The sequence below is a fragment of the Tenrec ecaudatus genome, chromosome X (genome assembly GCF_050624435.1).
Source record: "Tenrec ecaudatus isolate mTenEca1 chromosome X, mTenEca1.hap1, whole genome shotgun sequence".
NCBI lineage: Eukaryota > Metazoa > Chordata > Mammalia > Afrosoricida > Tenrecidae > Tenrec > Tenrec ecaudatus.
Window position 1 is genome coordinate 58,918,281 of NC_134548.1, and position 25,125 is coordinate 58,943,405.

At 35.1% G+C, this 25,125-nt stretch overlaps 1 protein-coding gene across 1 annotated transcript in view; it reads right to left on the bottom strand.

Annotated features, from left to right (window-relative positions):
* Positions 1 to 25,125, bottom strand: part of WNK3 (WNK lysine deficient protein kinase 3) — a 191,038-nt gene that overhangs the window by 116,081 nt on the left and 49,832 nt on the right. Inside the window, exons 3-9 of the mRNA XM_075539190.1 lie at positions 24,347 to 24,567; positions 23,557 to 23,714; positions 12,807 to 12,895; positions 9,579 to 9,798; positions 4,475 to 4,763; positions 2,929 to 3,122; positions 2,704 to 2,835 (exon numbers count right to left, since the gene is read on the bottom strand). Of these exons, the coding sequence (XP_075395305.1) occupies positions 2,704 to 2,835; positions 2,929 to 3,122; positions 4,475 to 4,763; positions 9,579 to 9,798; positions 12,807 to 12,895; positions 23,557 to 23,714; positions 24,347 to 24,567 (1,303 nt within the window). The remainder of the gene's footprint in view (positions 1 to 2,703; positions 2,836 to 2,928; positions 3,123 to 4,474; positions 4,764 to 9,578; positions 9,799 to 12,806; positions 12,896 to 23,556; positions 23,715 to 24,346; positions 24,568 to 25,125) is intronic.

Genomic DNA, 25,125 nt, shown 5'->3' on the forward strand with positions numbered 1-25,125 from the left:
TGGGAAGAACTGGAGGAAATCATGCTAAGCAAAGTAAGTCAGGCACAAAAGGACAAGTACAGCATGGGCCCGCTGAGGTAAGTATTTAAAAAAATGCAAAAGGGGCATAGGGAAAAAGCTACTGTATACAAACATTTTTGGGGTGAGGACCATGTAGTATGGCAGAGACCAGATCAAATCCAGGGATGTACATGGTAGACAACTGGGGAGGAGGTGCAGAAAGGGGAAAAAAAAGGATGAATATAAGGAAGAAAAGGGGCGCGGGGTGTGAGGGGTGATACTGGGAGGGTAGAGGGTGAGTGGATTGGAAAGAGGGAACCGATTACAAGGATCTACATGTGACCTCCCCCCTGGGGGATGGACAACAGAAAAGGGGGTGAAGGGAGATGCTGGACAGGGCAAGATATGACAAAATAATAATTTATAAATTATCAGGGGCTCATGAGGGAGGGATGAGGGAGGAGGGAGGGGAAAAACGAGGACTTGATGCAAAGGGCTTAAGTGGAAAGCAAATGCTTTCAAAATGATGAGGGAAAACAATGTACAGATGTGCTTTATACAATTGATGTATGTATGGATTGTGATAAGAGTTGTATGAGTCCCTAATAAAATGTTTTTTTAAATCAGATGATGTCTGACTATCAGAGAAAAAACATGTCCAGAGTATTAAAGGCTTGTCGCAAAACATTTAAGTGAGAATACAGCTGCCCACATGTAAGAAGCCACAAACCTGTGTGATTCAAGCATTGTAAACAATAAAATCTAAACACAGAAGATGGAATGGTACCAGAGCCTAAATTCTAAACACCTGGTATGCAAAATTTTATAGATGCTAGTGGAAACCCCCCACAATCCATTTGCAGGTTCCTCTCTGGATTACGCCTCCAGTAAATTCCCACTGATTATAGTCTAGGAACGTTAATAGACTAAATATCATACATAGAGCATTTTAAAGTGGATTTTAGTAGTTGTAATGAATCCAGAATGTGAAAATTGTCATTATATCTTCCTTTTCACCCATTTTGAAATGATTCTAGTTATTAAATATTTCCCGTTTACTTTTTTATTGAGGTTTTTCTCTGCTTCATTTCGTCAGTGCTGCTGGGCCCTTTATTCCTTTTTATCTTTGTTTTCTGTGTTTTTCTGTAAAGGGAAGTCAGGATAGGATGGGTGGATCTATGGAGATTAACTGGTGACATGGAAGGGGAAATTGGGGAATGTGAGGATTAAGCAACATTGGGTACAAAAAAGAAGAAAATGGTCCAAAGTTGATTATAGTGATGATTGCACAACTCTTTTTAATATGAATGAACTATTGAATTGTATATGTCAGTATGTTAATAAGAATATATATCTCATTAAAACTATTTTTAAAAGGTGAAACATCTTAAAGAAAAGTATAAACAACTTTTAGTTTTCAGTAACCTTTACCTAAATTATGATGGATATAAGAAAAAGAGCCTTCGTCTTTCAGAAAATATAGAGAGTTAACCATGTTTAAATGAATGCAGAACTTCTAAAATATTTTACTTTTTTTAACAATTCATATACATTTTATTTCAGATCACCTACTGTAATTCCTTTTTAAAAAATCACTTTATTGGGGGCTCATATAATTCTTATCACAGTCCATACATACATCTATTGTGTCAAGCACATATGTATATTTATTGCCATCATCATTCTCAAAACATTTGCCTTCTACTTGAGTCCTTAATATAGGCTGCTCATTTCCCCCCTTCTCTCCCTACTCCCCCCTACCTCATGAACCCTTCACAATTCATAAATCATTATTATTTTGTCATATTTTACACTGTTCGTCGTCTCCCGCCGCCCTCTTCTCTGCAGTTCATCCCCCAAGGAGTAGGCTATACGTAGATTCTTGTAATCGGTTCCCCCTTTCTACCCCACTTTCCCTCCACCCTCCAGGCATCGCCACTTTCACCACTGGTCCTGAAGGAGTCATCCTGGATTCCCTGTGTTTCGAGTTGCTATCTGTACCAATGTACATCCTCTGGTCTAGCCAAATTTGTAAGGTAGAATTGGGATCATGATAGTGGGGGGAGGGGAGGAAGCATTTAAGAACTAGAGGAAAGTTTCATCGTTGCTACCTTGTACCCTGACTGGCTCATCTACTGCCCACAACTCTTCAGCAAGGGGTGTCCAGTTGCCTACCAATGGGCTTTGAGTTTCCACTCTGCACTCACCCACATTTACAATGATATGATTTTTAGTTCTTTGATGTTTGATAACTGGTCCCTTCTACATCTTGTGGTCACACAGGCTGGTGTGCTTCTTCGATGTGGGCTTTGATGCTTCTCAGCTAGAAGGCCTCTTGTTTATCTGCAAGTCTTTAATACCTCAGATGCTATATCTTTTGATAGCCGGGCAATATCAGGTTTCTTCACCACATTTGCTTATGCACACATTTTTCTTCAGCAATCGTGTCAGGAAGGTGTGCATCCTGGAATGCCAATTTAGTGGAACGTGTTCTTGCATTGAGTAAGTGCTTGAGTGGAGGCCCAATGTCCATCTGCTGCCTTAATACTAAACCTATAAGTATATGCACATAGATCTGTTTCCCCACACTCTTATATAAATATATTTACACATGTACAAAAAGGATATAGAGGAAAGAACTAGGTGACAAAGGGTATTTATAGAGGTCTAAAGACTGGAATGTACATATGTAAAATATCTTACCTTTATCTGTGGGAACTTCTGGAGATCTATTGGGGAAATCTGGGGTTGTGAAACAACTGGAGACACAATAGCAGGCTGACATTGAGCCAAAGGCAAAATTTGGGGCTGAGCCAGCTTTGGCTGTTTCTGAAACTAAAAATAAGGACAAAAAAATTTACAGATAATTTCTCCCACTCATAGTATATACCTTGGTTATACATTTTAACAAATAACGGTTCAACTCACCTCTGAATTTTGCTGGTAACATCCTCCTAACTGTGGAGGTGGATAAACCAGTCCTGGAACATTTATTTCAGCTTGTAGCATGTTAGAAACTGCTTGAGAGCCCATTGTCTCATCAGAAGAATAGACTTTACTGGGCTGACTAAAAGTATCTGAATATATAACTGAACTAATTCCTGACTCTGACAATTTGCCACCTATGGAAAAGGAAATAAACAACAGATAGAAAATTTGAAACACTATATCCAAATGGCATAGGTGATTAGTGTTTTTCAAATGTGTCTCTTTTTTTCTGACTACCTGAGACAGATTTAAACAAATATGCACAGAATTAATCAAAAACTATCACATATAATCTCCATTAAAAATAAAATGCTGACTTTGTGATAAAACTGAAGTTTTTGAAGTAAATCAAACCAAAATACAAAGAAACATAAAGATCAACCCCATTTCAGTCTATTTCTTATATTTACCTAACAATTTATAATTGGCATTAAAAGTTTAGTGAATTTTAAGAGTCATAGTCTTTTTTTCACTACAATATGGATAGAAAATAATCCTTATTTTAAATAGAACAACTGACCATTACTATGAAAATACTGAACTGGAAACACAGGGAATCCAGGATGGATGATCCCTTCAGGACCAGTGGTGAGAGTAGCAATACCGGGAGGGTGGGGTAGAAAGGGGGAAAGGATTACAGGGATCTACATATAACCTCCTCCCTGGGGGATGGGTAACAGAAAAGTGGGTGAAGGGAGACGTTGGACAGGGCAAGATATGACAAAATAATAATTCATAAATTATCAAGGGTTCATGAGAGAGGGGGGAGCGGGGAGGGAGGGGGAAATGAGGAGCTGATGCCAGGGGCTTAGGTGGAGAGAAAATGTTTTGAGAATGATGAGGGCAATGAATGTACAAATTTGCTTTATACAATCGATATATGTAAGGATTGTGATAAGAGTTGTATGAGCCCCCAATAAGATGATTTTTAAAAAAGTAATTGTCTAGAAAAGAATGATGTCAACATATGTACAAACATGCCTGATACAATTGACGTATGGATTATAATAAGAATTGTAAGAACCCTCAATTAAATGATCAAAAGAAGAAAAAAGAAAATACTGTGCCTTTTTGTAGAAGAGAAAGCATTATAGCAGTGAACCTGGAGGGGCTGACTGTTGATACTGGAGTCAAAATTACAGAGTCTTAAGGGTCTTGAAAACCCTTTCATAAAACATAAATTGTAATTTTACTTTGAAAATTTCTTTCTTAAATGGTGTAACCTAGACTCTTTAAAAAGGAGCAAGGCTGTCAGTTTACTTGTTCCCTGGACAAAGTTAGATGTTAGTTTATAACCTTTGAAAAGTCAGTTTGGATGGCTTCTTAATTTTAAGATAAGGAAAGTAGCTAGTGTATTTCAGGGATTTTTAAAAAAGGGTTAATAAAATTATAGATAATAGAATGCTTTTAAATATACAAAAGTACTACTTAAAGACAAGAATATAATTACACATTGATTTCTTTTTATACATTTTAATCATGCTACCTGTAATAGAGGAGTCGTGCTGTTGTGATTTTCTCTGTGGAAGCTGCTGTGGAACATGATCGACTTCAGTTTCTTCACATTCAGGTCCTGTCTGCTGAGCAGCAGAGGGGAAAGTAGTATTCTGGTACGGAGAGGGCACGTTCCCTATAGACTTGCCCTGGGAATCCCTGTGTTCTTCCAAACAGCCAGCTGGCTTCTTCTCCTTTGTCTTCTTGATCAGGGTCACACGGTCTCTAATGGACTTAGCAACAGCTTTAGAATCACTTTCATGGAAGAAACCGGACTTGACCTACAAACAGAATGAAATAAGCAAACTGCTTCTTTAACACTAAGATTTTAACTTTTCTTTTAACTAGTAGTTATTGTATGCCAGCCAAATTCCAAATGCTATTATGTAAGTTATTTTATTTCTTTATCCTCTCTTATTCAAAGACATGAATGAATGCCAGTCTTCAATTGGCATTTTGTTTTAAAGAACACTCTTTTAACAAGCACTGTTGAAATAACTGTGATGTAAACCATCACGGTGGATCAGACTATATGCAGACTATTACAGGTAATTTGTGATTGTCATTACATTTTGTCATATATTTTAAAAGTTTACTCATTCAGAAACATGAAGTGCATAAAATTTTACTAGTACTGAATAGAGACATATAAATGAATAGGTTGGTACTTTGTTTAATATGAGTTCTGAATCTGGTGGTGTGAAAAAGACAAATGTAATTCTTATAATAAAAAAAGACATAAATAACTTTTTAAAACATTTTTTCTTAACTATAAACCCATAAGGATACAGTGAATAGGAGAAATACCAACATTTGGTAAACAAATGGATAAGTGATAACTTAGTAGACCTGAAAAGCCTGAAGATTAAACTAACAGTAGGGGAAACTGAGATTCATTTGAATTTATAATGAAGAATACTCATCAGGCATAGGAAATGACAATATTAAGTGCTGCCAGGATTTGGGGGGAAAATAATTGGCTAAATTAAGGAAGAATAAGTAAAAGGTTTTTTTTTTTAAAAAATTACTCATATTATTGGTGGCTCTTACAGCTTTTATAACAATCCACACATCAATTGTATCAAGCACATTTGTACATATGTTGTCATCATCATTTCCAAAACATTTTCTTTCTACTTGAGCCCTTGGTATCAGCAATTTTCCCACCGTCTTGAACCCTTGATAATTTAGAAATTATTTTTATTTTCATATTTTATACCATATGCTGCCTCCCTTCACCACATTTCTGTTGGTCATCCCCCTGGGCAGGGGAGGATTACGTCTGTCACTGTGATCGGTCTCGCTCCCCTTCCCTAACCTTCCCCCTCCCCTCATGATATCGCTATTTTCAATACTGGTCTTAAGGGGTATATCTGTCCTGGATTCTGTGTGTCAAGAGCTCTTATCTCTATCAGTGTACATGCTGGTCTAGCAAGATTTGTAAGATAGAACTGGGGTCATGATAACTGGGGGGGGGGGGGAAGCATTACAGAACTAGAGGAATGTTATGTGTTTCGTCAGTGCTATACTGCACTCTAGCTGGCTTGTCCTTCCCTTGTGACCCTTTTGTAAGGGGATGTCCAATTGTCTACAGATGGGCTTTGGGTCTCCATTCTGACCCCTCTCGTTCTCATCAAAATGGTTGCTTGATTTTGGTCTTTTGATGACTGATAACTGATCTTGTCAATACTTTGTGATCACATGGGTTGGTGTGTTTCTTCCATATGGGCTTTGTTGCTTCCCTGCTAGATGGATGCTTATTTAACTTCAAGCCTTTAACAACCCAGATGTTGGATCTTGTCATAGCTGGGCAACATCAGCTTTCTGCACATTAGGCTTATGTATCCATTTTGTTTTCAGCAATCATATTGTGAAGGTGAGCATCACATAATGCCAGGTTATTAGAACAAAGTGTCTTGCATTGAGGGAAAACTTGAGTAGAGGCCAATGTCTGTCTGCTACCTTAACACTTAACCTATAAATATATGTACATAGGTCTATATCCCTATTGTTATATATTACTATATTTACATATGTACATGTCTATGTTAAACCTCTATAAATCTTTTACCTCCTAATTCTTTCCTCTGTTTTTATAAGTAAAGGGTTTTTAGAAGCAGATATATGTATAGGTCCTTACCCGAGCCCCCTCCATTATACACCACTGGCGAGTCCTTCTTCCCTATTGCAGAAATCTGCTGCTTTGTTCTCTAAAAAGAACGAGAGGACTTCTAGACTATGGAATACCAAGCACAGTTGAAGATATGTCTATCATGTAAAAAATAAGACTACGTTACCATATGTATGTTAAATGTCAAATGCAAAAATCCCTAGACAACTTTCCTTTTTGAACCACTAGAATATTGGTAACTAGACCTTTCCGCTCCAGATAACAGATTGAAATATGCTTCTTAGAGGAATCTGGCCAACCAAAGAAGAAAGACCTAAATGTACTGGTATAATAAGTTATTCTAGTACAGATAGGGTCTGGATCACATTCACCAAGGCAGAACAATCCCTATCAGGTTAATACATGTCATAGTAAAGCAAGGAGGGCATTAAGATAGTAAGTACATGGTTTTGTTGGACCATGTTATTTGGGCACCCTCAAAGCAAGGGGTTCAAACCAAAGTCCAATGACTACCAATTGGGGTGGCAACCATCTGTTTCTTCTCACACCAAGAAGTTTCAGTCTTAAGTCCAAGGTCTACAGGAATGTTTGAGGTAAAACCCAGCTCATTTACTGGGGTTTCCATATCGAATCCTTCTGGAGGATGTTGTGCACCTCCTGGATGCTAGATGGAGTACATATATATGATCTCATTCAGTCATTTTGTGAATAAGTGTTTTGGAAATTTTGCCCTATCACCAACCCCAATTGTCAAAGTAAATAGTTTTTAATCACTTAAGAGTGTAATCCTTAAAAATTAACAATTTATAGAATGTTGGGCCTCTGAAGGATGTTGTGTACCTTGAAAGGACAGAGTCTAAAGTCACAGTAGTTTATATCACATGGCCTGCGTCAGCAAGGGCTGGATAGAGACTACACTATAAAAATACAGATATTTTCAATACAGACACTATCAAAAGTGTCTATTTATGAATATAGTACTGGACTTATTTTCCCCTTGGGATCTATATAAGTATTGTTAAATGTTTTTTTTTTTCCCCTGATGGGAAGTTGCTTCTCCCTGTTTGGGTAAATGTAAATGTAAATGCCAACCACAATGTAAATGCCTCCTCTGAAACACAGATATTGCCCCCTCTTCTTGTCTTGATGTTCAAGTATGTTAAATTCTATACCATGGATAAATTAATAACACTATCAAAAGCAATACCTTATGCCCCAGGAGAATGATTGATAATGTTCTCAATCATAAAAGAGTAATGAGAACTCTAAAATGGACTACATAGATATCTAAACCTTAGATATGTGATTGGATTTGGAGCTTGAACTTAATTCAAGCCCCAATCTAAGAACAATTAGTTCGTATCACATGGTCCTGCTTGATGTTGGCCCTCATGAAGAGATCACTGAAGAGATGGGTACTACAGCAAAGTGTGGTGAAGAAAGTATATGGTGCCTAGGTATCAAAAAGGATAGCATCTGACTCTGTATGATATGTGAATAACATGTGCCAATAAAATGATTTTTTAAATTAAAAAAAAGTTTAAGATGCTGATACCCTAGTAAATGGGCCAACAAAATATCTTAAAGTAAAGGTCAAAGTTCACATATCCTATGCAAACAATACACATTTAATATGTTTCTTAGTCTCTGTGGTAATTATGGTCCCACAAAGATGTCTTACTCTGTAACCATGAATATGGTGAGATATTGCTGCAAATATTATGTAATGCAATATGATACAGTTGACCTTAAACCAAACTCCCTGCTATCAACTCAAATGTTGACTTATAGTGACCCTATATGACAGGTAGAACTGCCCTTGTGAGTTTCCAAGACTGTAACTCTTTATGAAGCAGAAAGCGCCATCCTAAGATAGGAAAATTATTTAGGTGATTCTGATCTAATCACGTGAGTCCTTAAAACCAGAAAACATTTTACCAGAAGATGGTTAAAAAACAGAAGTCAGAGATTCATAGCAGTTGATTCAAAATGCTATTTCTATCTTTGAGGATGGGATGGAGGCATATGCAAAGACTTAAGCGCAGTCTCTAGTAGCTGAAAGTAACACTCTAGTCAACCAAGAAAAAGTACCTCAGTTTAAAACCACATTAATTAAATTCTGGCAACAGTCTGAAAGAGCATGAAGAAAATTCATCACCAGAGCCTCAGATAAAAGTACAAGTCAATGAACACCTTGATTTAGGTCCCTTGGCAATGTTCTCCTTATTTTATGTTTGTTTTAACTTTTACTATTATTTTGGTGGTTTACACAGCAAATCAGGTTTACTACTTATACTACTTCCTCTCTCCATTCATACTTCTTTCTTATCCCTTCCTACATTCTCAACTTTGTCCTTGATGGTTGCTTGTTATAAGCAGTGTGTCTCCCTAGTGCTATTGCTTACCTTATAGACCTAGCTATTGTTTGGCTGAAAGTTGAATCACTGGGGTGAATTCAATTTCAGACCTGAAAGGTGACTAAAGGGGCATAGTAAGTGGGTTTCTACTAATCTATACCTGACCAATAGGCCTGATAATTTTTGTGACTTTGAGTCTTGTTCTGACCTGGTACTATTTAGTTCTTCTGGTCTCAGGTTCAGGGAGGCTAAGGCTCATGCGGTTCATTAGCCCGTTGGATTAATGTTTCTAAGTGTCTTTGAATTTATTCATTCTTCTCTGCTCCAGACAGGGAGAAGCCAATAGTTGCACTTTAGATCACAGTCACTAGTCAAAAGAGTAGGATGTAGAACATTTTCAGTAATGTTCTGTATTTCTTAACAAAGGTAGTTTTATTATTATTCACACTGTACAAACACATTTAATATACTCTTCTGTACACTTCCCTTTCAAAGTAAAATGTCAATGTAAATAAAGAAAAGGAAAACGAGAAGAAAGAAAGAAATTAGGAGTAGAAATGAAGAAATTCTGATATTAGAAAGGGGGAGAAGAGAAAGGATTTACTTACCATTTCATAAGCTACTTCCTCAGGTGTATCTGTTTCTAAATTAAAACTGAATTCAATAGCTTCATTGTCTTTGTTTTTGCCTTTCAATTTTTTAGGGTCTTCAACCCAGAGTCTTAAAGCCAAGGATGAATTTAAACAATCCTCTTCCTCTGCTAATTCCACTCTCAATCCTGTATCTTCAGCAAAAAATGTGTGGTTAAGTAGATCCCTGATAGACAACCTAATAAACAAAATAAATGTGTCCTGATCAATTTTTCCAGTCATAAGCAAGATATCAATGCCACTACTTAATCAGTTAACAGTAATGGTATCTAAATAACAATCTTATTTTAAATTTTTTCTGAATTATTATATTAATCTTCCTTGTTATAAACATTAAACCCTATATACAGTTTTTTTATCATGGATGCAAAGAAATATCAACTACCATGCATATTTACTGATACAACAGATCAATTATAACCAGTAACACATCTCTATTCCAAAGTTCAACATGTGAAAAAAATATTGGTATCAGGATTCTAGTTTAAACATGCATGAATTTATTCCAAAGAAACTGTGTTTAAATGTCTCTGCAATCCATGGATGGCTGCAGATAAGTAATCTCAGTAATATAATTGTCATAATCTATTTAGGGTACCTTCTAAAAAGATCCAATCAAAACAGTGACTTCCCAAGGGATTTGCTAAAACATTTAAACCCAGGTCAGAGAGCTGAGCTCAGATTATGACAACTGCTTTTTGGATCCTAATGGGGTAATATTGATAGATTATCTCACAGGACTCAGGAAAATCATGAGGGGTCATTACAAAAAAAGTTTTAAGAAAATTATTAACTGCATAAAGTGAGAAAGGCCAGGAAGATTAGCCTGAGGAATTTTTTTCTATCATGACAATGCACCTGCTCAATTTTTCAAGAATAGGAAGGGTTGTCCTATATGAATTTTGTTGGGAAACTTTACCCTAACCACCCTAAAACCCTGATCTTGTTCCTTTACACTTCCTTTTGTTCCCCAAACTCAAAGAACATTGAAAAGGAAAATTATTTGAATTCCTCATGGATGCTGAAATTGCCATTTTGACATGGTATAAATAGAAGAGCGCAGAATTCTTTAAGGAAGGGTAAGAGAGATAGAAGCCCAGATAGACCTAGGGGAGGATGTGTCATGAAACAGCTCCATATTTGTGTATTTTTGTTTAATAAAGGTTTCCATGATCTTTGAACAATGCTTTTTGACTTAACTCTTGTATATAAAAGTATACCTAGAGAGAAATAGAGAAGGTCATGGTAGGTGGGTTGCTATTATCTTTTCCTGTTTTCCCTGTCTTTGTGGGTTTATGACTTAAAAGATCCATTTACTGTAGATTTTAGTTTAGATTTTTGGAAAGGTGTAAAATTAGATACATGTACTCTATTTAACATTTTAACTGTCTTTCAAGTACTATGAACATTTGCAGGGTCAGTTGACCCTTAAAACATGCTTTAAAAATCAGTATGTGATTGAGAATGGTAAACTATGATCCTTCCTGAAGTTTTGTTTTCTATGTTTCTTCACTAATCCATCACCTTAAATTACTCAAACCCTACATTCTCAGCAAAGGAAGCGAAAGCAGTCCCAGATACATGAAATTGAAACTTGTTAATGAATGTTGCAAATAGAAATCATTGACTCCATTAACAATAATCTAGTCAGTATAGCTTGCTCTTTAGAAAGTACTACTGGTGAAGCTAACACAATTTGAGCAATGTCCAGTGCTTTCATCAAAGCAATTAAGTCTGTTTTTAGGCCAAGGCATACATATAGTGGACACAACCCTAACTTAATATTAGGAGTTATACATCTCTAAATAGAACTAAAGAATATGGGTTCAAAAATTCTTTTACAAGGAGGGAGAATTAGTTTTCTTTTCTTGAACCAACTTTTAAAACAGGTATATAGCATCTTACTTATAACCAAGGAAAAGTGAAATTGATACAGTCCATAATGCCTAGGCAGAATGTCCCACCAGTGCTATTTAAAATATAGAGAGCATATTGACAACATGGTATATTGTAAGTTGAGGATTTTCAACTTTTACATTTTTAATCATAAAGAGACACAGATTGAGATGGTGTTATAAGTATAGGTTTTCTCAGGTTAATTGGTTTTAGGTTTCAGTGAGATATGTTTTAAGATGTCACAAATATGTTAAACTCTTGGCCTCTAAATAAAAATTCATCTAAGTATTTTTACTGATAAACAGTAACAATAGCAGCATAAGCTACTATTTACTGAATATTTACTACACAAGTAGGTTACATTTGAATCTAGATTTGAATGTTAATCTTATTCTGACACTTGTGCTCTTCCCAATACACCAATATGCCATGAATCCTTTTGAATATTCCAAAGTTCTCTGGTGCAATTAACTTAAAAACCATAAAAAACAATCATAACCCAAACTAAAATAACACCTTCAATATAGTATTTTCAGCCTCTCTTTAAAAACATACCTAGATGTAGCCTGTCAGTACACACACTAAAAAATGTTCTATAATAAAGCTATAATTAAACAGGCCTTACCTTGTGGCTTTATATAGTCTCAAATATGTAACACTAAACCTAGATAGAAAATTATTAAGAATGGGGGACAGTCAGTGAAATGTTGGTGGCAATATTTATATAGGACATAAATAAATTAAAAAGCTAAACTAATAATGTCTGTCAGCAACTATTGAAAGTTTACCTTAAAGCTAGGACTAAAGGGAATTGACTATAACAAAGTAGGAACTGTGATACAAATAAGCCTATAATATTCTTTCTAAAACAAAAGTATTCTTATCAGCTTTACTACTGTCATGACACAAAGATATGTTATATTTTAAAAAGAAAATAATATCATTAAAAAACATTTAAGAATGTACCTGAAAGAGGCAGATTATGCAAAAAGCTCTTTGCAATCAACTATGAGAAGCAAGAGAGGTCCCACTGACTGTTAAATATCTGAAGGTGATGAAAGTTTGTCATAACACATACACAACAAAACCCAAATGGTTTGAGAAAAATTCATCATGTGATCTATAAGTTTAAAATATTATCTAACATTGACTGATACTCATCAATCTATATAATATTATTTCACTCCCACTCAAGAACCATACCTTGCATGATTCAAAGATCAGAAAATTACTCAATGTGAGATAAAAGTGTATACATCAGGTATGTCATTTTCCTATATTCACACCCACCTTTCAGATTTGTTTTGACGAATACAGCCTCCAATAATTTCTTTCACTTCAGGATCAGTGACTTTATTGAAACTTGCTGGTTTTATGCCCTGGGAGAAGAAACGTGGTTTCCAGCCACAAAATAAATAAGTGAAAGCTCAAGTCAGTTGATACTTACTAAACATTATTTTTACTATTAAATTATATTCGTTTTAACTGAGAAATATAAACAATTCTATTGACAAGGATTTTAACATATCATTGCAAATATTAGAGAAAAATGGAAACAACTTAAATATCTAACAATACTGGGAAATTATATAAATCATATTATTTGCATATAGGCTACTATTAGACAAAATTTCAAAACTTTCTTAAAGTACTTAAGAACATGAAGAATTTCTCATAATGGAACACTCAGTAGAAAAAAAGTAGAATTCTAAATTGTGCTTACAGAAGCAAAAGGTAATAAGTATTTGGGTTAATTAGAAAAAGATCATTTAAAACATTTTTTGAAAATTCCAAGAGCTTCTCTATCTCAAATATATGTATATATATATGTATGTGATTTTATATAGTTTTTTTTACATTAAATATTTTAAATCATTTTATTGGGGGCTCATACAAGTCTTATCACAATCCATACATCCGTGTCAACACATTTGTACATCTGTTGCCATCATCATTCTCAAAACATTTGCTTTCTACTTCAGCCCTTGGTATCAGCTCATTTTCCCCCTCCCTACCCACTCCTCCCTCCCTCATGAACCCTTGATAATTTATGTTATTATTATTTTGTCATATCTTACACTGTTCAACGTCTCCCATCACCCACTTTTCTGTTCTCCATCCCTCAGGGAGGAGGTTATATGTAGATCCTTGTAATCAATCCCCCCTTTTCACCTCACTTTCCCTCCACCCTCCCGGTATCACCACTCTCACCACTGGTCCAGATAATGATCGAGGGGAGTGGGGAGGAGGAAGAATTTAGGAACTAGAGGAAAGTTGTGTTTAATAGCTACACTGCACCCTGACTGACTTGTCACCTTCCTGCGACCCTTCTGTAAGGGGATGTCCAGTTGCCTACAGGTGTGTCTTGGGTCCCCAATCTGTATATATACAGTTTTAAGAGATGTTTTTTATTCTTGTTTTTGTTAAGTGCCATCAAATTGGTTTTGATGTACAGTAAGCTTAGGAATAACAATGAAACACTGCTTCACACTATGTAATCCTCACAATGGTTGCTGTGTTTTGGGCCTATTATTTAAGCTAAAGTGTCAAACATCTCCTTGAGGGTCTTCTTTTTAGCTGACCCTCTCCTTTAACAGGCATGCTATCTTCCTCTAGGTACAGGTCTCTCCTAATACCATATTTAAATTATGTGAGATAAGATTTTCAAATCCTAGCTTCAAAGGAGCATTGTAGATGCACTTCTTCCAAGACAAATTTTAAAAATAGTTCTTGCAATCCATGATGTAAGTCCACAAGGAAGAATCACACAGCCTGTGTGATCCAAATCCTAAATAACTGAATTGCAAAATCCATTTGCAGGTTTACTATGTGGGATGAGCCTCCAGCGAATCCCCAATGCACACAGGTTAGGAATGTAACGTCAATAGGCCAAAAATCAAACAGTGAGCATTGTAAACTGGGTTTTAGTAACTGTACTTATGGACCCAATGTGAATTTACTCTAAACTTTTAATGTTCTCTATTTTCTCTTAGATTGAGGTGTGTATCAGTTTTGCATAGTCATTGTTAAGAGATCCTTGTATGGCATCTACCCTAGTCTTGTATCATCATTTGTATAGGGAAACTGGGACAAATGGAAGTACAAAGTCAGTAACAGGATTGATGATAAACTGGAAACCTGGAAGGGGAAGATGGCAGAAATGGGAAAATATCAATGTGTAAAAGAAGGGAAAAAAATAAAAATTCCAAAGCTGATTGTGATAATTTGATAACCTTTCTTGATAGGATTGAATGAATAAATGAAATATAGATATACAAAGGGGTACCAAAAAACACAGATTTTTTCAAAGCTATGTATTTAAGTTTTTTATAATACAACCTTATAACCTTCAAAGTACATTCCATTACACTTAATATACTTATATCTGTGATTCTATTCTTGGAAACATCTTTCAAAATATCTCTTCATGGGGCTAATAGCACCTTCTGCATTTTTTCCGCCATCTCTTCTATGTTGTCAAATTGCTGTCTTTTTATGTCCTTCTTCATTCGTGGAAACAAAAAGAAGTCACACAGAGGTCAGGTGAGTAAGGTATGTGGGGCAAGAAAGGCATGTTGTTTTTTGCCCAAAACTGTTGCACCAAGATGGCTGCTTGAACAGGTGCATTGTGCTGGCAAAACCAGTCTCCAGTCTGCCACAAGTCAGGCCTTTTTTGTCATACACTGTTACGTAATCTTGTCAGAACCTCTAAATAGAAGGCTTGATTAACAGTCTGGCATGGTGGAACGAAATCCAAATGCACTATGAGTGGACATTTTTGTCCATTTGGGAAGTTGACAGATGTTCAGAACGAGGTTCGTCATCAATCAGCATTTTACCTTTTAAGAAACGAGAAAACCACTCGTACACTTGAGTTTTTCTCATAGTATTGTCCTTCTATCTGTGTTCAACATCACAACAGTTTCTGCAGCATTTTTCCTGAGCAGGAAATAAAATTTCACAGCCACACACTGCTCTCTAAGAAAAACCAAGGTTCAAGCAAAACTGCTTTCAAGAAATAATTCACTGGGATCAGAGAGAACCTTCCCAGAGGATACCACTGGGCACACTAACTCAGAGCAAGTTGCTTGATGCTCCCCTAGCAGGAAAAATGCTTACTACAAAAACTCCACCCAACAGAGTTACCCCCTCATATGTATATTCTTCAACACAATAATTGTAAGGCATCAATTCACCCTCAGTATTCTTATTCATTGTCTAGTTTTCATATGCTCAAGAATAGAATGGAATATCTTTACTTTTTAATCATAATTTTAAAAGTCTTTTAGAGAAGATTTGCACAATGCAATACATAATTTGGTTTCTAAATTGCTGCTTCCATAGGAATTGATTGTGGATCCAATTAAAATGAAATCCTTGAGAACTTCAATATTTTCTGGATATCATGGTATTGCTCATTGGTCCAATTTAGGAATTTAGTTTTCTTTATGTTGAGGTGAAGGCTGTAGTCTTGTCATCTTCAGGAAGTACTTTAAGTCTTATTTGCTTTCAACTAGAAAGTTTACGTCATCTGTATATCATAAGTTGTTCATGAGTGTTCCTCCAATCCTAAGGCTGCATTCTTCTTCATGTAGTCCAGTTTTTCATATTATTTGCTAAGCTTAAAGATTGTTTAAGTCCTGCAAAAGGAAACAACTCTAATGCACACTTTTTTGATTTTAAACCATGGATGATCCTGTTGGTCTTGATCACTTTCTATGTGAGGACAATGGAGGACAATTCTAGAATTTCTGTTCTTCACATTTTTAACCATAATTTATTAATTCACACAATCCAATGTCTTTTGTAGCCAATATAACACAAGTAAACATCTTTATGATATTCTTTGCTTTCAGGCAAGATCTATCTGACATCAGTAATGAGAAAATATGTCCCATGTCCCTTTCTGGATTCAACTTGAATTTTGGGCAATGCATTATTTAATTGGTTTTTAATTCTGTTCAGCAAAATTTTAATGGCATGTGATATTGATATTGTAAAAAATGTCCACATTCTCTTGGATAACCTTTCTAAGAAATCCAAATATGGATCTCTTCCAGTCAATTGGCCTCTTCCAAATTCCTTCCCATAGGTGAGTTAATGCATTTCATCCATTTGTTGAAATATCTCAGTTGGTATAATTTCAATTCCTGGAGCCTTGTTTTTTCCATTGATACCTTCTACATATGGTGGAATTCACTCACTGGCATTGAGTTATTTTGGGGTTTGTACATTGAGGACATTTTCCTTCCGTGACATTCATTCTTGATCATATGTTAGTTATCTCCTGAAATGGTTGAAGACTGATCAATTCCTTTTAGTACAGTGACTGTGTATTCCTTCCATTTTATTTTGATGCTTTCTACCCTGTTCAATGTTTTGACCTCTGGATTGCAACCTGAGGCTTAGAATTTTGCCATCAATTCTTTCATCTTGAGAAATTCTGAAATATTTTGGTTTCTAAATACAAGCTTTGCACATTTCATTGTAATTTGTACATTGTCTTCACAAGCTTTCCTTTGAAACGTTCTGTTCGGATTTTTAATTTCATAATTTATTTCATTTTGGCCACTATACTATAAGAGTATCTTCTGACATCCATTTAGGTATTTTCTTTCCTGCCTTATCAATGACCTTTTATTTTCTTCGTGTATGATGTTACCCCACAATTCATCTGGTCTTCAATCATTAATGTTCAATGCATCAACCTATTCTTGAGATGATCCATACATTCACATGGAATTTACTCGAGGTTGCATTTTTATTCTCATGGGCTTGATTTTTCTTTAGCTTCAACCTGAACTTGCATGTGTGTAATTGACATCTGTTCCACAGTCAGTTCCAAGTTTTCTTCTGATTGATGATATTTAACTCCTACATCATATCTTTCTATAGTAAAATCTATCTGATTCCTGTGTGTTCTATCAAGTGAGGTCCACATGTATAATCACAGTTTATATTGTTGAAAAAGGGTATTTGCAATCAATAAAATGACAAAATTCTACCACACAATCTCGTATATTTTCTATCACCAAAGTCATATTTTCAAAATATTGATCCTTCTTTAGGGGTCTTAGTGGAGTAATGGGTTATGTATTGGGTTGCTAATCACAAAGTCAACAGTTTGAAACCACCATTCCCTCCTCAGAAGAAAGATGAGGCTTTCTACTGCCATAAAGATTTACAACCTCAGAAATTTACACAGACAGTTCTTTAAGGTTGTTGAGTTGCAATTGACTTGATAGCAAGGAGTTTAGATCCGTTTCTAATTTTAACATTCCAATCACCAGTAACAATCAATGAATATTCATTCCATTGTTGATCAATTTCAGATGGCAGAAGTTGGTGAAATTCTTCAATTTCTTCATCTTTTGCATTAATGGAAAGTGTGTAAATTTTTAAAACTGCTGTATTAACTGGTTTTCCTTGTAAGCATATTGATATTATCCCAAAACTGAAAGTATTATACTTCAGAGTAGATCTTGAAATACTCTTTATGATGATGAATGAGACATCATTCCTCTCGAATTTTTCCTATGACAGTGAATCATATGATTATCTGATTCAAAATGATCAATACTGGTCTAGTTTAGCTAATACCTAGAATATTTATCTTTACGCATTATATTTCATTTTGACAACTTTTAATTTTCCTAGATTCATACTTAGTAAGTTCATATTTTGATTACTAATAGTAATTAGTAATTACTAGTGCAGCTTCTTCTTCTCATTTTGTCATACCACATTAGAAAATGAAGGTCCCAAATGCTTTACTCCATCCATTTCAATGAAGTCAACTTAACCCAAAGGAGGCAGTTCTTCCTCAGTTCTATTTGAGTGCCTTCCAACTTGTGGGGCTCATCTTTTGGCACTATATTAAACAATGTTCTGCTGCCATTCATACTGGCCAGATTTTTAAATAAGTAGATCATTAGGTCCATTATCCCAGTTTGCCTTAGTCTGTAAATTCTACTGAAACTTTTGTACTATGGGTGACAGTGCTGGTGTTTGAAATATTACAGGTGGCATACTTTCCAGGCATCACAACACACAAGCCACCCCGGTACCAAAAACACCTGACATATTGGTGGTAGTTTTTATTCTTAAGCAATACTAAAATATTGAACCTCAAGCTGATTTTCATGTTCTAGGAATTCAGTAACAAACAAACAAAAGACCTCCAGATATTTTTTGAAGTTCTGTGGTAACTGTACTAGCTAATGGAAAATCTACTTACTTTAAATTTTATCATCCTTTTTATATGTTCTTGTTTTTTTTTAATCCAGGTAATATCACAGCAGTCCTCTAATAGAAAATCCCCAATTAAGCTGAAAACAGAAAGCTGATAATAGAAAGAATAACTGTCATATAATATGACATCTGAACTCTAGTTCTGGGTCCATCATACTATCTCATGGGACCCAGAATTAGAATGCATAATTCCATATACTACATAAACTTAAGCATACATTTGGCTGCTAACAGCAAGGTCAGCAGTTCGAAATCACCAATGATGCTCCAGGAGCAGCTCTATTCTCCTGTAAAGAGTTAAAGTCTCAGAAACCCACAGGGGCAGTTCTACTCTGTCCTATAGGGTTGCTATGAGTCAGAAATGACTTGATAGCAGTGAGTTTGAAAGAATTCTGGAGAGATTAGGAGTTAATTTGTACTCTAAATGTAATACAATTTTAGATGGTAGTCTGAATTGTGGTATTTTTGTCATTTTAACAGGACCATCTTTTTAAAAATGGAATTACCATATTCTATTTATATAGAAAAGCTTCAAGCTTTCCACTTAACTCCAACATATTCCCCAGTCCTGGGTAATTAATGACTTCCTTTAATCCTAGGTGAAAATTACTGAGGAGCTGTACTTTAGCTGTATTTGATAAGGAAATCAAATATAGTGTCCTTTTCTATTTGTGACTCTCCAAAATATGGACCAAAATTAAAAAGAAATTCCAGCCTTTCTTCTTTTTAATGAGTTGCTTTGGAAATTATCAAATATACTCAAAACTTTAAAGAAAAGTATAATAAACTCATATTACCATCACCACATGCAACAATAATCAACATTTTTGTTAATCTAGTTTGCTTATTTCCTCCCCAAACATTTTAATGCTATAATATTATAAAGCAAATTCTAAGTATCATATAATTTCCCCCATAAATTTACTAGTTTGCATATCTAACAGTTTTAAAAAATCTTTTCATGCAATTATTTCACCCAAAATAATCACCAATAATTCCTTAATATCATCTAAAACTCAGTTCACATTTAAATTTTCCAAATTGTCTCAATTATGTCTTTTTAGTTGGTTTATTCCAATTAGTTATCTATTAAATGTAATTACCATCTCTTGCAAAAGTACCCTGGAGCTGGCTCATACCATGTTACCAGAGCCAGCTATTAAATTTTCAGAAATATTTCAAGGCAATTATTAAATAGTCATATTAAACATTTATACTCACCACTATTCTTCAGTTTTATAAATTCTATAATAGTCCACTTTTTCTTTCACAAAATTATGTATTTGAAAAACATGGTCATTTGTTGCAGGTGGGTTAGTCAAAAAGTATTGCTACAAATATAAACCTTTATCAAACAAAGATGTGAAGCTGTTGTTTTTCAACACACCCTCCATTTAGGACTATACATGTCAGAAGAAAGCATTTCCATCTTTCTAACCCTCCCTTAAAGAATTCTATGCTCTGTGATTTGCATGACAAATGGCAGTTTGGAATCCTGAAGGGATTCAAATTATGTTCCTTTTCACTGCTGAGTTTGGGAAACAAACAGAAGTATGAAGGGCCAAGATTAGGGCTGCAGGGTTGCTGCTGTAAGGTTTCCCAACAAAAATTTCATAGGAAAGTCCTTGCTAACCTTGAAGAATGCCATGATGGAAAAAAATTTTCTGTCAGCATAAATTTCCTCACCAATCTAAGTTATATTGTTTTTCAAAACATTTTTTCTAATAAGGCCCGTAATCATGTCTAATCATGTCCTACAAGAAAAACCTATCACGAATACTCCTTTGAGAGCACTTGAACCTGCTAAACTAACCCCTCTGTCTTGAATTCAACTTTGAGAATATTCCGTACTTTCCTTAAAATGATTGATTCATCTAAAAACTGTTTTGTTTTATGATGGCAGCATTCCTGTAAACTTGTTGCAAAGTTTCAATGATTTGGGAAGATATCCACTAAAGTTTTGTTAAAAATGTTATTAGTCTTGACTTCCAAAGCATATTTTTCCCAAGGCACAAAAAGTATTTTTTTGGAAAGCACCCTAATGACACTAGGACAAGTATATTATTGACAGAACTTGTTTATAGCTATCTAATGATAGCAAAGGCATTTTTAAACGCATTTTGCTTAGAAGAAACCCGTGCCCGTGTATGAACTTGAACCCTAGTAGAAATACTTTTGATTTACCCTTGAATAAGATGTCTCACATTCTGGATTATAGATTTATTTCTTATTGTTTCCCTACAGGAAGCTCTAGAGCAGCGGTTCTAAACTGTGAGTTGTGACCCCTTTGGGAGTCAAGCTACCCTTTCACAGGGGCTGCCCAATTCATAACTGTAGCAAAATTACAGTTATGAAGTAGAAATGAAAATAATTTTATGGTTGGGTCACAACATGAGGAACTGTATTAAAGGGTCATGTCATCACAAAGGTTGCGAACCACTGCTTTAGAGTCAAACAAACTTGGTGTGAAAACCTACCAATATTAGTAGCTGCATGAACTTAGGAAACTCACAATATCTGATTGCAGTCTCATCACTTGCTGACTAAAGATAATGTTAAACCTGGAGGGATATAAATGTTAAATTATGTGGTATATACATTATGTAGCAAAAATGGTGGCTATTACTTATTTACATAAAATTCTCTTGAAATCTGTTTTTTGAAACTTATGCTTTTATTTTTCTTAAACAAAATTGATTTATTTTTGTGACAAAATGTCAAGGAATCCAGTTTATTCTCCTTTTCCCTAAATTTTTCAACATTTCGGATGGTTGTTTTACTAAATCTTTATGCTTTGGAGAAGTGATATGTATGCATATTTATAGCTACATGTATGTCTATATCTATATTCTTATATTTATGTGTATATAAATACATATGTATTAAACTATATTATTACAATTTTTATCTATTGATAGTTTTTTAAAACTTTTTATTGTTATTTGGGTGAAATTTTTCAGAACCCATTACAGTTCATACATTTTGTTTTGTGACAGAGAGTGATTACAGTCACCACAATTTAACAACACTCTTATACTGTCAGTTATCTACAGGTTTCCATTGTGTCTACTTGTCCTTCTTTCTTATCTTTTCCTGACTTTTGAGCTGTACCCCTGTGCAAATGTTGCTCTTTTGATTTCCTGTGGTTGATTGTTCTAGGTTGGTTGATTTAAGGAGTGCGCACCTCCAAGTGTTTTTGTTCACCTTATAAGTCTGTTTATTGTTTGGCTGAATGATGAACCACAGAGGTGATTTCCACTCCAGGCCTGAAGCTCAACCAAGTGCGCTAGTCTTGGGAGTTCCAGGTCTCCATCAGACTTGTAAGTTTTGTCTTTTTTATTCTCTTTCCTCCTTATGTTGTCAGGCACCACGTTCTTCTGATCTCAGGTTCATGAAGCTGAGGCTCCAGTGATTCTTTTGTCCTTTGGACAAATGTCCTTGAGTCTTTGATTTCTTTCACTCTTCTTTCCTCTGGATTGCACTGCAAGAGTAGCTGGGGAGAATTTTGCGTTCCCTGTAGGGCATGCACTGAGGTCTTTGCTAATGTCCAATTGGTTGTATAATGCTTGTGGACACTTAGACACCAACGAAGATGATTACACAATACTTCAGGGCAAAGCAATGGCTGTGGATGGGATTCAGAGAAGGACCTGAAAAGGGTCTTTTGTAAGTTCTTCCATGTTTGGATTTCAAAATGCAAAAAATACCCAGCACTGATCAAGATTGAGAAGATCAGCCACAGAGGAAGCCTGGCCACAGAGATTCACATACTTGCTCTCTAAGTTCTGTTCTAAAGATTGCTCGGGGGTTGCTAATTTGGTGAACACCATAAGGAGTACACTCATGCAACATGTCTTTCCAGGTAGCTCCTAAAATTTCTTTAACAGGGTGGACAACAGAATAGTAGGTGAAGGGAGATGTCGGACAGTGTAATATATGACAAAATAATAATTTATAAATTATCAAGGGTTCATGAGGGAGAGGGAATGGGGAAGGAGGGGAAATTGAGGAGCTAATGCCAGGGGCTTAAGTGGAGAGCAAATGTTTTGAGAATGATGAGGGCAATGAATGTACAAATGTGTTTTACACAATTGATGTATGTATGAATTGTGTATGGATCTTCTCAATCTTGATCAGTGCTGGGTATTTTTGCATTTTGAAATCCAAACATGGAAGGACTTACCAAAGACCCCTTTCAGGTCCTTTGAATGAACCCTTAAAAATGATTTTAAAAGGTTCTAGATAATACGAACAGAAGAATTAATAAAGCAAAAAAAAACCTCTTTAAAAACTACCTTGAGCCATCTAATAGGATATGAAGAGGTCCTCTTCTGAGCAACCATGACACGTTGCTTTACTTTCCCCATATCTCCTACTGTACAGCTATCTCCTTATTTCATAGCTATTTAGGAATTTATCTTATTCTCTGAGTAAAATACAAGTTTTCAAGGGTAGACAATACTTCTCACTCATTTTTAAATTGCTTGCAATTTCCAATATAAAAATTACACAAAATAAGCACTCAAAGATTCCATTGAACTATTTTTTAATTCCTTTGTAATCAGGCTTTTAGAACTAGAAGAAACTCTCAGAACTACTTAATCCATTCTCTAGTATTTAGCTTTGCAGAATGAGATCCACTAATATCTAAAATGTCTTTATAAGGATATACAGATGATAGACCTGTAAATTAACCCAAAGATATCCAGTATCTCATATGACTACAATAAATAGCAAAGGTCATATAAAGCTTCTTCTGTGCTAGTAAAAGGAATATAGCTATACCTACACTAGTAACTTTACGGTATATTTGCGCTGCATTTTGACACTCAGAATAAGGGTACTCCGAAGTCGCCATTTCCAACATGCACATTCCAAAAGCATAGACGTCTACAGATTCATCATAGTGCTCTTCATACATCTCCGGGGCCATGAACTCAGGCGTACCTATAAAATAACACCACAGCCAGAGTATTATTAAATAGAAAATGTATCCACGAAAATCACATTCTCTTTACCCTAAGGACTACCTGAGTTAATTTTTGCTTCCTAAAAGCAAGTTCAAAAACATAAAATTTTATTAACACTAGCTTTGTCTATATAAAGCACCTACAGTATTTACTTTCCTTAACCCTCCCTACTGATCCATTAAAATTTGTATTGTTTAAGATTATGAAAATCTTTCATTTTAGTTATCCAGATTTTTGAAAATTTCTAAAACATCATCGTTAAAGCCTCAGAACAATTTAATAATCCTAAATATATCCCACAAAGAAATATATGTCTCTGAAATAAGTAAATATATAATAGATATTTCAAAGAATATATATATTGTGGCCAGGGGGTGAAATTTTTCTCTGTAAAGGGCCAGAAAGTAAATAAATAGTATAGGGTCTACAAGCCTTACAGTCTCTGATTCAACTCTTGGTGCAACAGCGTCCATAAAGAACAAGGAAAATAATGGTCATGATTGCCCCCTCACCCAATAAAAATAATCAGGTCATTGGCCAGCTTTGAGAGCTGATCATTAGAACTGACAATCTCTCTTCATACAACCCAAACTATAAAATGTTAGTCACCAATAACACTCTTAGCAAATGATGTGCGCATTAAGGTGGCTAGTCCTAGATCACCAATCTTCACAGATCCAGTGGGTCCCGTGATGAAAATATTATCACACTTCAGATCTCGGTGAATAATAGGAGGAGTCCTGGTGTGCAAAAATTGCAACCCCTTTAAAATTTGCCTGCACCAGCTCCTTAAGACCTTTGGTTTCATGACTTTAAATCGTTTTAAGTACCTACACAGAGAAACAAAAAACAAAAACACAGATAAATAAACTTAAACTTAACAATGTATATATTTTTAACTTAATATACAAGCACTATTAGGGTAAATCACAAAAGCAAGCTGTTATTTGACTATAGTGGCAAACAATATTTAAGAACTTATTCTAAGAGAAGACATCCTACCAGGTTTAATACTTTTAATTCAAAACAAGAATCACAAGTAGTTCCTAACTTATGATAGATTTAAGTTACCATGAATCATACTTATGATAATCAGTATAACTGGAAAATTGCATCTTCTTTGGAGAGAGTTAAAGGAAAATTCAGAAGATATGGAAAAAATGCTGTTATGTGAACACATTGCCAGGATTTAATCAGGATAATATAATGAAAGAGAGATTGGTGGGAAATTGTCCATTTGGCAAAAACTCTGAATTTAGACACATGATAACATTGATGTGGAAAAGCTCAGAGACTATGTAGAAAAGGAATTGACATATCAAGAATCAATATATTTTTAAAGGGGGAAGAAATTCTAAAGAAGAAAGCAATAATGAAAAAAAGGAAAG